Below are 16996 nucleotides of genomic sequence, written 5' to 3'. Positions count from 1 at the left end.
CTGAGAGTAAACCAGTATCTTAAAGTTTCTTCGGCCTTCTCAGTACCACACAAATCAGTGGTTTAGAAAACCCGATCTGCAAATATAATTTCCAGCCAATTAAATCCTGGAGGCCAAGTGGCAATTGCTGTTTTTATTTGCTTGTAAAAACTTTTCCACATACACGGCTGCTTAAGTTTTGCCCCTGTGCACTCTTAATTCTTCTAGTTGGCTTTCAAACATTTTAACCTTTTTTTTTCCCTTTGTGGTTTCCTAACTGGCATATGTTTTGTTAAGTGTTCCCTCGTTATAACTCTTAAAAACAGGGTCAAAACTAGTGTTTATAATGAGCATTAAGGAAAAAAACTGTACTGACTAGAAAAAAATGTGATGCACATCTAGAATTGTGTTATCTCATGAGGTAAATGAAGCTGCCATTATAACAAATTTGTCAAACTAATCTCATATTTGAAGACATTTCTATGGGGATTTTCAAAGGTGTCATTTGCATTGCAGAGATTTTTAGTAATATGTGTTCTTTTTTATTTCATTTGCTGCTAGAACTCCGAAAGAAACGGGTTACTTGGGGAGGCCTATTAATCAAAATTCGAATTACATAGTTACATATGGTTGAAAAAAGAAAAGAGTCCATCAAGTTCAACCCTTCCAAGTAAACCCAGCACACACACAACTTCACTGACCTATCTATACACTCACATACATAAACTATATATACAAATATTAATACTAACTGTAGATATTAGTATCACAATAGCCTTGGATACTATGCTTGTTCAAGCCCCTCTTAAAGGCATTAACAGGATCCACCATCATAACATCACTAGGAAGGGCATTCCCCAACCTCACTGCCCTTACTGTGAAAAACCCCCTACGCTGCTTCAAATGGAAGCTCCGTTCCTCTAATCTAAAGGGGTGGCCTCTGGTGCCCTGATCGTTTTTATGGGGGGAAAAAAGAACATCCCCTATCTGTCTATATTCCCCTCTAATGTATTTGTACAGAGTAATCATGTCCCCTCTCAAGCTCCTTTTTTCCAGAGAAAACAACCCCAACCATGACAGTCTCACCTCATAGCTTAAATCTTCCATCCCCTTTACCAGTTTAGTTGCAGTCTCTGCACTCTCTTCAGCTCATTAATATCCTTTTTGAGGACTGGAGCCCAAAACTGCACTGCATGCTCAAGGTGAGGCCTTACCAGAGACCTATAAAGAGGCAAAATTATGTTTTCATCCCTTGAGTCAATGCCCCTTTTTATACAAGACAGCACTTTATTTTCTTTAGTAGCCACACAATGACACTGCCTGGAATTAGAGAACTTGTTATCTACAAAAACCCCCAGATCCTTCTCCATTAGGATCCCCCCTACACACCACCATTTAGTAGATAGTTTGCGTTTATATTATTTCTACCAAAATGCATAACTTTGCAATTGTCCACATTGAACCTAATTTTTCAGTTTGCTGCCCAGTTTTCCAATTTGTGTAATTGTCATATTTCCTTCTACTTGGAAACCCTTGAAATTGAAAAAACCTGAATTTTAGAAAGAATGCTGATAAGAACAAGTGAAGGCGATTTCCTTGCCATAATGCCGTATATATTATTATATTCCTCTTTGGCTACAGCATTCTTTTTAAATGTTTCATTGCTTTGTCTTGGAAGTAACTTGTCGGCACAAACACGCAGTTATGTATAAATCTTTAATCCCCTGTACATGCTCTGTGTGTGACTGTATTCCTATCAATATTGTGAGCAACTTTTAACCTTTGGTGATTTTCCTCAGTGTCTGTTGATTTAAAATATGTCATTTTTTTCCTTTTGCTCCTTGAATGTTTGACAGAAGTGGAACGATACTCTAGCTTCTCCAAGGGATGTGACCTTGATACACCCTGCACACTTTTTCAGGAGGGGTTAGGGATTAGAAAAGGAAGTCAGCCTTGTCCCAGACTTAAGTGGAACCTTCCTTTGTTTTGACTTGTTCCCCTTGTTGGTGTTGCTACAACACAAGGTCAGCGGGGAACCTAATACTTACAAGAAAAGGTGGAGACTTTTCTTTATCAAATTGGAAGTTCCTATGTTTGCAGGTTGCTGGGTAATAAGTAGTAGATTTTTTGGTCCCATTGTTATGGTCTGGATTACTTTAGAATAGTTTTTTACCTTGGGAGGGCCTTGCAGGTCTAGACATTTTCAGATGGTATAAATGTATAACAGTATTGCTGAGTGATGTACATAGAATAAAAAATTTTTTAGTAGGTCTTACAATCCAGATTTGGGTGCTTGTGAAAGAAAATGTAATTTACCCAGCCTAAACCTGTGCTTTCTGGACATTAAATCTTCCACTGAGCCCTGATTTCTTCTGCCTTACTTTTAATCCTTTGCAGTCTTGAGCCACTATAACCTTTACGTCAGTTGTTTCCTAATCCATCTTCTGGTGCTTGTGGAACAGGAGAACATGATTTGCTCAGTTCGATTAACACTGCCATGGAATCCTGATTTGTTCTGTCTCTCTCTCCCCATTCTTTTGCAGTGTCCTACCCCTATAACCCAGTTTTTTTTATTATCAAACTAAATATATGTCTATAATACAATTTTTTTTATGGTTAACGATAAAAACTTTAACAATAGGAAAAGGAAAGTTAAAATCACTGGGGGTGCCAAATGTTAGGTACTCCCCAATGATTATAATAGCTTAATTGATAACCTGGGCCCATGCACTGCACCGGCCCTGAAGAAAGAAGATCCTTTACAGAGATAATTAATTTATATTAGCCTCTGTCCCAGTGGAGAAATCTGTCCCTATTACATTCATACATTGGTCATGGGAAGGCCATCTCCCATAGATTCAATTTTAATCAAATAATTCACATTTTTAAAAATGATTTCCTATTTCTCTGTAATAATAAAACAGTACCTTGTACTTGTTCTGAACTAATATATCATTAATCCTTTTTGGAGCCAAAACAATCCTGTTGGGTTTATTTAATGGTTAAGGTACATGTAAGGTATTGATATCCAAATTATTGAAAGACCCCTCATCAGGAAACACCCAGCCCTGAAGCATTCTGGAAAACAGGTCCCAAACCTGTAGAAAATTAATGTCACCTGATAGTTTTCTTCATATGAATAGCATGGGATATTAAAAAGTAGTTTATAGGGGCAACAGTTTCTTTTCACATTTGGGTTAATGTTTTTGAATCCAGCTGACATGTTTGTTTAGTATGATTTAAATCCCTGTTGCATGGCATCAGGGGACTGAGCAATACTATAGTCTCATAATAAGAGGTAAATCTTCTGCCAAATCAAGCTTACATGACCTTAGGATGACTGTGCAGAGCAGGGATCTCTAGACATTGATAAGTAGTATAGATAGGGTTAGTGTCACCTCTGACATTTTGTCTCCATGACTGATCCCAGTACAAACTGCAGCTACATGATGCCATTCATTTTCCTGCATATCCTCCCAGTAAAGTCAAGGTGCATGATGGCACATAAGGCTCTCAGGAGTGATTATCCTTAACACATAATATTGGGCGGGTGCATAAAATGTTAAAGGTTGTAAAGGGCAATATATAAGGTCCATGAAATTTATCATGTTGTCTCCATTTGTTTTAACATGTGCCATCTACCCAAAATACATTTTTATATATTTTACCAAGGCCATCCTGCTATCAGGTTGCAGTAACAAGAAAATGTTTAATCAACTGATGTATATTTTACTAGGAACTGTAGTAGATAATGGTCAGAATGAAAGCTTTGTAATGCTGCAGCTACATGGGTTAGGAGTGGTGACTGTAACTGTAAGTGCCCGTGGCCTGTAGTTGCACCCAAACAGACTCCTCCACAGTTGCCAACATGCCTGTTGGCAGTGGGGAACTCTGGAGATGTTGCCACCCTGAACCTGGCATAGCTCCCATAGTCAGTTGCAAAATGTAGTTTAATGAAGTAGTTGCAATGGGTTTCTTGATTTAGAGCAAACTGCCTGTTAAACCATTTTCATGCTGACAACTGCTTTCAAGGTATAGGGCTCTAGGTTTTGTTTTGGTTAAAGAAGAACTAAAGCCTAAAAAAAGAGTACGGCTAGGAATGCTGTATTTAATTGTAGGTACTGCACCAGCCATGCATTTCTAATGATACAGGCCTTTAAAGGAAAATGAAAGGTAAAGGTTTTTTTTTTTTAACAATGATTACTCTTCACTGACCTCACAATACCTAGCAAAGACACCCCTCAGGGGTTTGTTCCCTTGCAGAATGGTGGAAATATAAAGTTTGCAGTAGGATTTGGTGGCCCCACTTGGGTTTTAGTCCTCTACGTTCTGGCAGAAATTAAACATGCGCACTTGAGGCAAATATATTCCTTGCTTTAATTCCTTGTACGTGCTCCTGGTCGTGCAATCAAATGTTATATTGACCATTAATTCAGGGGAGCAGAGCAGTCCTGGGGGGTGTCATTGGTGTGGGAGGCCAATGCAGGGTGGCTGATTTAACTTTATATTTCCTATCCTTTGATCTTGTTAGTCCATTGTGGGCCAATGGTGCAGAACATGCTCAATGTGTGCTGGGATGCTGTTTAGAGCAAAGAGTTGGGGTCACTGGAAATCATCAAATCATTAGTAGAAAGTACGGTTTCATATTCCATTATAGACATTGTATTGTGAATTTTAGATTGAATATTGACTCTATTATCAGCAGAAAAGAAGATTGGGGGCATATATGGAGGCACAGATCTCCAGCTGTGCTTAGGCTGATGCAAAAGGCCAAAATACAAGATGCAACATAACTTTGCTAATTCTTAGTTAAGCTTTCATTCTCCTTTAATGACGTTTAAATTAGGCAAGTGTAAAGCAGAAAAAGTGATGCTTTTTAATAGGAAACTATAGATAAATTCACTGACTTTTGGGACAGCTTAGATCTTTTAATCAGACACGGTACAGTGCAGAACTAAAATGTCACATTTATACGCACACACAGAGGTGCAGCGCAGTCAGAATGTTGTCATTTTAAGACTCACGTCTGATATTGATCAGTAAGTCTGTCAAACTATTGGCATGTGAGCTGGAGATGCAAATTACTGGCTAATTCTGTACCTAAGGGTGAGGCTGTGACCTTTGGATGATAGCCTTTTTAATTGTTAAATGGTCTTTGATTTGATGTTTAGTGGAGAGCAAATCTCTGGGCTGCAGAAAGATGACACTGAGCCTTAATTAACACACTGCAGGGTATTGAATGTTTGCATAATTTTATGTATTCCTGCTTCTGTCGATCGCTAACCTGGTACAGCAAATTGCTGCTTCTGAACCAGGGGAAACATAAAGCTTGCTAATAAGCTTGCTAATAATTTTGCTTCTTCGTATTAAAAATTACCTTGTTGGGATTAAGAAAAGTATGTTTTATAATGTATTAATACACTAGCATGTTGCTTGGCCATGGGCAGCATGGTGACACAGTGGCACTGCTTCTTCAGGTCTTTGGGGTGATTCTCTTGAGCAAAATTTGCTCAAATTAAGTATGTTTTCCTTGTGATAACTATTGGTATGGACTATTTAGCCTCAGTCTTATGTGAGCAGTGATTACCTGGCAAAGAGTATAGGGGAACACACTGAATACAAACGTGTTGCTGTAAAAGTAAATGGCTAACATGCATTATGACAGTAATCTGTAGAGCTACATTTATCAATGTATAATACACAAGAGCCATGAATATCTTGTAAATTATATGCTTAGTGAATTTAGAGTTTAGGGATGTCATCGCATATAATCTGTGTTTTGTGATGTCATTTCTGTCACATGACTCAAACGTGTGTATTATAATGAATAACGTACCCTCTTTTGTAAAATATGAGGATATTAGATGTCACTTTGGTGTTTCATGACCTGTATAAAATTATATGGTCATGGAACTCCTTGCTGTTATCAAAATTTCCTATATTTTGCAACAGGGGGTCAAATATTCACGATATTATGATGACAGTTGCTCACCACCTGAGAAATAAGGAATACTGTAAAATATAATGACAATAGATGTCACTGAGTGTTCCATGTTCCAGTGCTTTTATACATGTCGCAACTCTGACGTGACTTCCAGTATCCTCATATTCTTCAACAGTGGGTGCATTTTTTTTAAATAACAAACAAGTTATTAGTTAGTTAGTTACGTGACACAAATTACATCTGTAAAGGGGTAGTTGACTGTTACATTTTATGTAAGACTGATATTCTGGGATCATTTGTAATTGGTCTTCATGTTTTAATTTTTGTTTCTTTTCAGTTATTAAGCTCCTTGTTAAGTGGCTCTTCCGTTTGGCATTTCAGCAGCAATTTGGTAGCTAGGGTCTTGTTTACCTTAGCAACCAGGTAGTTGTTTGAATGAGAGACTGGAATAGGAAGATATGATATAGGAATAGAAAAAAGTAAAGTAACAATAACAGTAGAACCTCGTAGAGCAATAGTTTTTGGCTTTTATAGAGACCTATATTGGTCGGGGGTATAGTTATCCTTTAAATATTTTATCAGGCTCTTTGGGTTTTATTTTCTGTCAGGTGAGGTTTCAATACAAAAAATAGTATTTGTGGTATATATATTATCATTATTATCATTATATGATTATTATATAGGCGTTGGCTGTAAAGGATGCGTTAGCATTGCATAGTCGTTTTGTGCTTGCATGTATGTATCCAGAATGAAAAGATATATATCAAGATAGTAGAAAGCATACTGAAAGCAGGTATTTTTGCAGGGGTGTGTGGTTGATTAAGCAATTAAGAACCAAATTCTTAGACTAATGTGTTTCTCTTTCTCTTTCAGCAACAAAGCCCATCTTGTCCAGCATGCTGCGTGATCCATCTCTGATCCCTGACCCTGTGCTTGCCAATCAAGTTCATCTGGTAACCTCCCATTTCTAAACTCCGGGGTGGGGGTATTCAAGCTATTTAATTATGGTTACTATAAAATATCAATTGAGGTTAGCAAGCATCTGAAATGCCACCAGATAACTTGCCCTTTGAGTGTTTAACATTTTGAATTGCTGCTTTTTATGGGAGTAATAACGAAAAGTCATCCCGTTTATCATGTAACATAGAGGGCAGCATGATTGGCCTTAATTTCTAATGCTGTGCATGCTTGTGTGGTGGAAACTAATGTAATTGGGATACAATTCCATGCAGCTTCTTACTGGAATCACTGATAATTCTTAGCATGTCATTGCAGGGAAACCATGTTTTATCCATTGTGTACTTCTGCTTGTGCTAATTTGTCAGCTTTTTTTTGTTACATGGAGCCACTTGTGTGTTACTGGTGAGATAGGACTCCATGAAACATTTTTTTTTTGTTAAATGGTCTTTGATTTGATTTTAGATTTTTTTTTTATGTATTTATATCATGACATATAGAGAATCACCTTTGTTATACAGTATGTGTAGTTTTCACACAGTTATGTGTGTACCTACCTCATTTAGTTGAGTATACCTACCTGATGTTTGCAGCACAAGGAGGGATGCTCTGCCTAAAATGCATGGAGAATTTCATGATAACATTTTTTGTTCTGTGGGCAAGTTTGTAGATGACATCTTATTACTGACATGATACATAATATACATGTATTTGGCATACTATCCTACTGCACTGCTGCTGCTGCTATGTCTCTTGTAGAAATGGTTCTAATTTTATTTTCTTTGTGGCACCGTGTTATTCCATCTTACATGTTCATTTTTTTTAGTTGTGTTGCTTCTAATCCATCACTTTTTTGTTCCCAATGGGAGCTTACCAAAAAAATACAGACTTGTGCTTTTAACAGACTCTGCACTTCAGTCAGTCAAGTAAAAGTAAATGCGCCTGTGTTGTCTACAATAAACATGTAATTTTTTTTTTACTTTATTTGACTGGCTGGGGTGCAGCCTATGGAATGTCTACCTCTTCATTTTTTTGGTTCATCTGCTTCTTTAAAGGGGACCTGTCACTCAGACCTAAAAAACTGTATAATAAAAGTCCTTTTCAACTTAAACATGAAACACAATTTTTTTCTTTTATAACACATCCATACCCAATTTAAAGGCATTTAAAAATTCCAGCTGTCAATCATATGTTGCCTGCCCCGCCTCTGTGCATTAGGCATAGAGGATGGTCAGACAATAACTTTAGCTTTCCATTCAGCACTACCTAGATGTCACTGCACTTCGCCCCCCTACCCTCCTCATCATCTAATTATGTAGCCAGTGCATGAGTATGGGCATCTGGTCCTCCAAACTATTACATAAATAAGATTTTGGCATGATGCAAAGCCTTACTAACAGTGTCAACAAAATGGCAGCCTCCTGCTTGCATTGATTAAGTAATTCCAAGACTGAAGGAAACAATTTTTGTATTATTTATTTAGCATAAGTGAAGTTATTTGGCTCAGCTAACATGATATCAAATAATTTGGAGTTACTATGTAGGGATACTGTCATGATTTTTATGGTGTACTTTTTTATTTCTCAGTTACATTGTTTAAATAGCAAATAATTCACTCTACTAACTTTTTGTTTTCTTCTACTCCCATGTAACTGGAGGAGTCCCAAGCTGGACTTGGATTTCTTACTATTGAGTGCTATTCTGATACTGATTCTGATACTGGGAGCTGCTATCTTGCTCCCTTCCCATTGTTCTGCTGATTGGCTTCTAATTAGCCCAGTATAATTCACCATATATCATAATTTTAATCTCACCAAAAAATCTCCTGCTGTACTTGCACATTGCTAATTTTCTTTTGCTGTCCCTTGTATTCTGTATTTTCATGTTGCCCCCTGCTTCTTTCTGGAAGGCTGCATCATATTCATACCCTCACTGTTTAACTATTGATCACCAGTGTAACTTGATCTGATAACCTCTGAATCCATATCCTCTGCTGATCTAAGGCTTTTTATTCCCCACTTTTTGTTGCTTTAAACCCTTTCTGTACTGGTAGTTGACTGTTTGATCTCTGCCTCATGTGTTACCAAAGGCCATAGATCAAAGAGCCAACTTGAAATGTAAAGTATGTTGCATGCACCATGGTCTTATCATGTAGGTGCTGTGGATTGTATTTTTTATGACACTAAACAGGTTTAACTATGTTTAGTAATTTCTATTTTTATCTTTTATTTGCAGATATATTACTAACAATACAGCAGGGTGTACAGTAGCAAAGCTGAGAAATAACAACAGACACAGAGGTTGATAGGAGCATTTGGTTGGTTGATACTATTCTAGTCAAGTCAGTGATGTGGTGTGCAAACTTTCACAGAGAAGGAATGGAAAATAGATATCAAAAATCTATTTTCACTTTACCTGAATTTTGCCTATTAAAACAAACAAAAAAAAAAGCACAAACAAGAAAGTGCCACTTATGCCCTAAATAAACTGAAATTAAATGTGCCATCTTACAAATAATATATTTTGCAAAAGAAGATAGCTTACTTAGGAGATGTATATGTTTCACGGTCTTTATAATCATACACTATCAACCAAGATAGGTCAGAGCACCTCATACACTTTTATAATAAGGATGTATAGTGGTGCCTGGGGCCCAGAATCCCACTGACCAGGTATCAGAAACATTCTCTGGGCCCCTCTAAGACTACCTAGAGGCAATATTTTGGACCTGTCACCATTGTGCACCTAAACTCACGGCACCTTCAGGGATGCATATAAGTTCCGGGAAACAAGAAGAAAACAAAAAAACACTAGCTTTTGCTTTAGATATATAGATAAATAAATGTCTTACCCCATTCTAACTTGTGCTGAATGGATCCTATTTCTTCTCCTTTTCAGTGCATCATCAATGACTGCTGCAACGGGCCTTTGGTGGACGGCATCAAACAGTATCCTTTTGCTAAGAAGTCTGAGAAAAGTGTCAGATGTAATCTACTTTGGTGTTTATATTTCCCCTGTCCTTGCAATGCACTTTTTTTTGTGTGCTATATATCTGTTTCTCTGAAGTGCATGTTTGGCCCCTAGAGCCATACGCAGGCAATAATACAGAGATATTTGTTCTTACAAAGAGCTTAGTCTATTAGTTTGAAGTATTAATACACTTCTGTGCATTGCCAAATATAGCACTCCTTTCATGACCCAACCAAACATTATACACAGCCAACAAGCAGCTATCATTGCATCTACTGCTATTGGCAATCAGGCATGAGTTATAATGGGCTGTAATGGCTTTGTGGTTTAAAAAAAGACATGCCTGGTGAGGAAATAATTGATTAGCATTTGATAGAAACTATCAGGAAAATGCTTGATTGGCCTGTGGAGATGCTGAGAAATATCATGCTTGCAATATGAAGTGGCATTGTGTTGCTTGCTCTGTCTCTGCATTTTCCCAGAAGGTTTATTCTAGAGGCTCTGTCGGGGTATTTAAAAGAAGCTCAAACATTAACTGTTTCCAGTGAATCTAAACATGAATTGGAAAGTCATCATCCATTTTTAAAATGGTATGGATGGGTCTTTAGCGTGTAGAAAATTATTAAATGGTCTGGAAAGGTCTATGTACTATATTAAGTGGCCACATAATATTGATCACAGTGTTTATATTTCTATATTATGCACATAATGGATCCTGTTCTACTGTTTGTTTGGGAAGTATTTAAACAGTTTCACCTGTGTAGTTACATTTATAAATAACTTTTTTTTTTTTTACATTTGGGCAAAAAAACACCAGAATCACAGTTTTCCATGCATTTGTCATGTGCACAATCATGTTTGTTGCATTTTTACTTGGGGACAAAATGAGATAATTACTGAAGATTTATCTCATGTTGATTTCTCAGTAGGATTTTTTTTTTTTTTAGTAATCATAGTTTTTAGGTTTTCTCAAACATTTTAATATTAAAAAATTGATTGTGATTTTGCAGCTGACCATAACTTTCCAAAAAGTAATGCAATGCCCAACCAGTGAAGCTATCTGCCACCCTGTTTTTTTAAGACTGCAGGTTGTAATGAGATGAGAATGGGCACTGTCTTGACTGTTTATATTCTTGTATCCATTGCAAATACATTTACAACTTATTTTAACCATTCCTTTAATACAGTTTTGGGGAAAAAATCAATTTTGAATCCCCCACTTGTTCAATGAAGGTTTTGTAATGTATGTAATGTATTAAACAAAGAATATCTTACAAAATCCTTCTCTTAACCTTCAAAGTCGTCCATTCCTCTGCTCCTCACTACATCTCTTCCCTTGTGTCTCCGTACGTTCCTGGCCGACTCCTTGCAGAGCAATCGTTTGGTTGCGCCTCCCACTACTACTGCTGTTTCCCGCCTTAAACCTTTCTGCCTTGCTGCCCCTTACATTTGGAATGCCCTCCCTGATTTCCTCCGGAGAGAATCCTCCCTCAGTCTTTTTAAAACTAAACTTAAAGACTACCTTTTGGAGCACACACCCAGCACCTGATCTGGGAACTGGCACTTATATTGTAGTGTCACCCACTGTGACATGCAGCACTTATATTTGCCTATTTGTGTCTGTTAGTTACCCTCCCATATAGATTGTAAGCTCTACGGGGCAGGGACCTCCTTCCTCTTGTGTCCTCGACTCTTAACTTATTGCAGCTGTATTTATTTTGTATCTATCTGTATTTATTGTTGTACTTTGTATTTTTATTTATATCTATTATTATCTTATTAACACCCTGTTTGTATTAATGTATTCTACTGTACAGCGCTGCGTACATAAGTAGCGCTTTATAAATAAAGATATACATACATACATACATACATGTATGTATATCTTTATTTATAAAGTGCTAATTATGTACGCAGCGCTGTACAGTAGAGCAGCAGACGTGTTAGTGATAGTCATATGAATCCACAGTTATGAATAATACTTTAATAATAATAATAATGCTCTTGTCACATGTCATCTTCTGGCAGAAACACATGGCCACCTAGCCATCAGGATAGCATTACATTTTGTATCGGTATTCTCCTTGTTATTCTATCATTAGTATTCCCTGGGGTTTACATGTTGTGAAAACCATTTTTTTTACACCATATTGGTGACAAAGCAATCCTCTTAGGGGCCACTTCCTGGGATCAAATGATTCACAGTGCACACAAACAAGCCAAGGGCACACATACATTTTAGATCACATCAGCCAATTAATGGGCAAAGGTTTGTCTGTTACTCCCACACTTCTTCCTGTTAAAATTAGAGCTGCATTATATCCTGTCAGGTGATCTCTTAGGGAGACCATCACAAAATGGTGGTAATAATGGTATTGAGTGATCCAAAATATGGAAGGATCCTTTATCCGGAAAATCCCAGGTCCTGACCATTCTGGATAATAGCTCCTATTCCCGTACTTACACATTTTTGCAGTTATTTGCTGACTATAATAAGATCATCTCATAGAAGTGCTAGTAGTGGTAAAGCATGTGTCTTAAATGAAAAAAGTAAATTGTAACATTAAACAGATCACTATAAACATCATCTGAATGACTTTGGTCCCAAGTCTGTGTTTTTTTCTAGCATGACAAAGATACATGGTGACTGTCCTACCTTCTTTCTCGAGGATAGAGACTGGTGACTTTTGACTGTGCAAATGTGATACATCAGGGAACGAGTTTTCAGAAATTATATGTTAATCTCAGTGCACATAAAACAGTTAAAAATCAATTGAAAGTTTAAGGTTTTAAAAGCATAATGTCTTCTGAAGGATTGAGTATTGATTTTAAATATAACTCTCTAATTATATATGCACGGACTAAAGCACAGAGCAGGGCTCTTTGCAAATGGCAGGGAGGTGTCTCACAGGAAGGGTTTCGAGGATTACGGGAAGCTGGGCATGGGTTTCTCACTGGGCGGAAAATGGCCTCTGGGATTATTTACAAGTTGCCTCCTGGTCAGCGAGATGCATCAATAACAGGTAGTAACATTATAGACCATCTCTAAGTGTTTCGGCCACTGGTACATTAGGAAATTGCTGTGCAGCTCTTGTATAATTCCCTATCTGTCCTCGCCCTCTACTTATCTTCTTCCTTTCTATCTCACTTCTCTTCTCTCTGTGGACCAATTTATCTATTTTTATATATCTGATTGCTCTGGTTGGTCAGGCCAACCATTCACCCAAGCAGCATGTGTCTTATTTATATCATAATCTGCATTACAGGAAAAATGTTGAGTTACATGCAAGAGGGTATAAGTGATTATAAAAACATAGAAATAATACCCACAGTTCTGGGGGCTGCTGAGGAGGATATATAAATGGGTTATGTGACAATATTTACACTTATATCAGTTTTTTCTGTTTCTTTACTTCAGTGCTTGAACTGTACATGAGACTTCTGATTTCCTATTATTTAGCAGTTGTATGCTGTATGATATACATACAGCATACAATGTGTATACATAGCAGTATGTATTCTGTATGATACAATAATAAAAATTAGTATCTAGAAGATATTAGCCCAATGGGACTAATAACATTGTTTCTCTACTTATTTGTACATTATTTACTGTTTGCCAGGTGTACGTCACTTGCTACCACTTATTATTATTAACATTTATTTATAAAGCACCAATTCAACCTATAGTTATATAATTATATAAAGTTATTTTACCCTATAACAAGTTAGTTCCCAACACAAAGTTTAAGAGGCACAGAATAATAATATTTGAGTAAAACATACACATATAGGTTCAATACAATGAGAAATGGACTTCTGTATTAATGTCCAGGTTTGCACAGATTACAGTGGAGTTTTGAACAGATACAGAACTGAAATCTCACATTTCAATTCCAGATTTTGCCATTAACTTCAGTATAGTTTTGACATGATAAACCATTTATAGCACAAGTTTTTATCATTGAATTGAATCTGGCCCAAAATTGGAAATGTGGTTTTTCCCACCAAATGGAATCTTGTCAGTTCTTCCACCCAAATTATGATAAAATGATAATAGTCTGAAGAAATATGCAATGTACTGTGCCCCCGATTGTCCTTGACCACAGGTCTTTCTCAGCGCTATTGGGCATGAACATGAAGTGTTGCTTCGACAGAAACTGAAGGAGCATAACTTGGCATTTTTAGGTAAGATTACTTGTCCGTATATGACATATTTGTGTTTGCTGAGCTAGTATTATTTACAAAAATCTTCCACCATAGGGTAGGTGCCAGAATAAATAATGCATTTCAATATATCCACAATACATTGAGTGCAAATGTTGTTTATTGAAACACAAAAATATGTTTTCTTTCAAACATTAGACCACTCTGTTATCTGCTTATTTGTTACTATGAATTACTAGACATGTAATAAACATAGTTTATAGTAACATTCTCCCCAAAGTAGTTCCACACAGACTGAGCAGTCAGCACTCTATAATGCTTTGGAGCATTTATAAAATTGCTAGATTGGCCTGTCACTCCTTGATTTTGCCTACCATAACTAGAGGGCAAGTCCTTATTAACTATGAAGGGATGTTTTTATGGCACTTTGCAATGAACTACATGGACACTGGTCAAGGTGAGTTGGCAAGAATGTTTCATTAATTGAGTGAACTCAACTTTTTTGTACTTTGGCTATTACACATGTGTTGACAAAATTGTCTAAAAGTTGTGTTGCAGCATTTTGTGGTGGTATCTATCATTAACCAAATTTTGGGTTAATGGAAAAAACCTTGGATTAGTTGCATGTCACCTCTTATTGATCATCTGTAGGCTGATGGTATATATAGATTTCATTTTAATACACTCCTCTCCCTTCTGTTTGAAAGCTGCATAGCTTTGATAAAATTGTGGTTCCCGGTTGCAGTTTTGTGCAATCTTCCCAGCCTGTTTTCCAAATGATAATTTTCGACAAATGAGTCTCTACTTGCCAGTATAAAAGAAAAGTGCCTTCAGCTGTCCTAGTAACCTTACATAGCCACAGTGGGCACAGTGTATAGAACATCAGCACATTGTAGGAATCAAGGTCAAGACAAAGAATGCGGTAAGATTTTATATGGCATATTCTCCCCCATTTGAATTAGTTAGAATTCATTTCGCTGTATTTGTATTCCCCCTTTGCACATCCAGAAGGAATTTACTTGGGATTTCATAGACAGGAGATAGAAGAAAGCTTCACGTGTGTCCTGCTTTTAAACATCCCTTATTAAATCCAAGATGGCAGCAACATGATGCTGAAATTTGAGGGCGCAAATGTACTAAACTGTGCTTATTAACTTGACTGTTTATGAAATATATTTTAGTACACCAAACTTGTTTTTACAGATCTCAGTGATTCCTCTCTTTGAAAATGATAGAGATAAGGTTTAAGAATAAGGGGAAATGATTGTATTTGTACGTGATACTGCAAGGGAGAGGATGATTGATGCAGAACAGACTCTTATTGATTTAGAACTGAACAGGAACTCTGTTATCTAATACATTGTATAAACAGCACACACTTGCAAGCGTGTAATTAATATTTTATAGAATAAGTAGCTGAAAGAAAATGCTTTAATATGTGCTGCAGTATTACTTTCTCTGCCATGAGATAAGAGCCATCACTGGGTCATGTGAGACCCAAAGAGTATTCAAGGAAATGCCGCTTCTATTATCTTACTTGCATTAACCCCTCACAAGCTCCATTATATATACAGATATATATGGTTTGCACCCAGGTCATTTTCCAACTAAATGTATTTTAGCTATCATAATAGAGCACTGGTAATTTTGTGAAGTAGTTTACATGGTATTTTCTAAGACTTAGTGGCCCATTTATGAACATTCTGATTTTTGTGGTTTGAGGTATTTTTTTTAAACCACGAATAAACTCGTTTACGCAAAAAACATGAATGTAATTACGAATTCAAATGTGGAACAAAAACAAATAATACATGAAAACCACATATTTTTCTTTGTTTTTATGTTTTTCTACGAATTTTTGTGGACACAAATTAAATAAATGATTGTTACAGTTTGCCTAGGACAGCTCCCATTGACTGCTGCATAACCTTAACAGCTTTTAGATAGCGACATTTTGTATTAGTGATTTTTGTGGTTTTTACGCTTAATAAATCACTAAAAAAAAATTTTTTTTTTACTCAAAAAATTTGAGGCTTAACACAAAAAAAGACCAAAAATTGTGAAAAAAAATACGAACGTTAAAAAGTAAAATATAAATTCAGTGCCTAAGGCACAGAAAAATGGATTCTCTTAAGACAAAAAAAAAATCCCCTTTCCTGGAGGGCTCTTTTTATTGAAGGCACTGTTTATTGAAGCTGTATCAAGCACAGTACCTGTACAACATTTCCAAATGGGATCTAACCTTCCACCTTTCCATCATCGCATTCCTATAGAAAAGACATTTGACACCACCCTAAAATAACAAATTGTTCTGCATAATGCTAAATTAAAGGAGTAATGCCCTTTATTTCCAGTTAAGTAGACCCTCTTTTTTTGTTTTTGTTTGGCTGCTTCTAGTTTTGCTCCTGGGTTGTTGATTTACCAGGGTCACACAAACGCACGCTAAGGACAACCTAAACTACTAGTTATAGGGATGTAACCTATACTAACGATCAAAGAAAATAAAAACTTTGCATAAATTGTGCCATGGTCAGAATCAAACCTAGGACTCCAGGATGCAAGTTAGCATTGCTTACACTGGCTCTACCCTCTCATAAGGTTTCCATTTACCTACAACAGGAAAGTGAACTATACATCATCCAACTACTGCTTAATAATCTGCCTTACATAGCCTTTATGGATATCTATTGTTAAAGAATCCATGCATTTTCCACGTGCCATATGGAGCTACTTGGGAGTGGATTTGTCTTGACCAGTTTCTAAGTTCAATTGTTTGATTCAAATTTTACATTAAAACATTTTGTGTATGGTTGGACACAATTTTTGTTTTTATTGCTTTTTTGCCTTTTTATTTATATTTCTATTCTTGTGCTGGTTCTCATAATGGACATTTTATTGAGTGGCTCTTACTTGTGAGGTCAGACTGCACCCATTTTAGGTGAACTAGATTCTCCAGGAAAGCTTGTCCATGTAGATGAA

The 16996-nt window shown here is 36.6% G+C and overlaps 1 protein-coding gene across 6 annotated transcripts in view; it reads left to right on the top strand.

Annotated features, from left to right (window-relative positions):
* Positions 1 to 16996, top strand: part of c15orf41 (chromosome 15 open reading frame 41) — a 150249-nt gene that overhangs the window by 56731 nt on the left and 76522 nt on the right. For all 6 annotated transcript variants that reach the window (XM_012968415.3, XM_012968416.3, XM_012968417.3 and 3 more), the window contains exons 7-9: positions 6797 to 6876; positions 9779 to 9828; positions 13971 to 14038. In XM_012968415.3, the coding sequence (XP_012823869.1) occupies positions 6797 to 6876; positions 9779 to 9828; positions 13971 to 14038 (198 nt within the window). The remainder of the gene's footprint in view (positions 1 to 6796; positions 6877 to 9778; positions 9829 to 13970; positions 14039 to 16996) is intronic.

This window comes from Xenopus tropicalis, chromosome 8 (genome assembly GCF_000004195.4).
Source record: "Xenopus tropicalis strain Nigerian chromosome 8, UCB_Xtro_10.0, whole genome shotgun sequence".
NCBI lineage: Eukaryota > Metazoa > Chordata > Amphibia > Anura > Pipidae > Xenopus > Xenopus tropicalis.
This window is presented reverse-complemented; position numbering and strand designations above follow the sequence as displayed.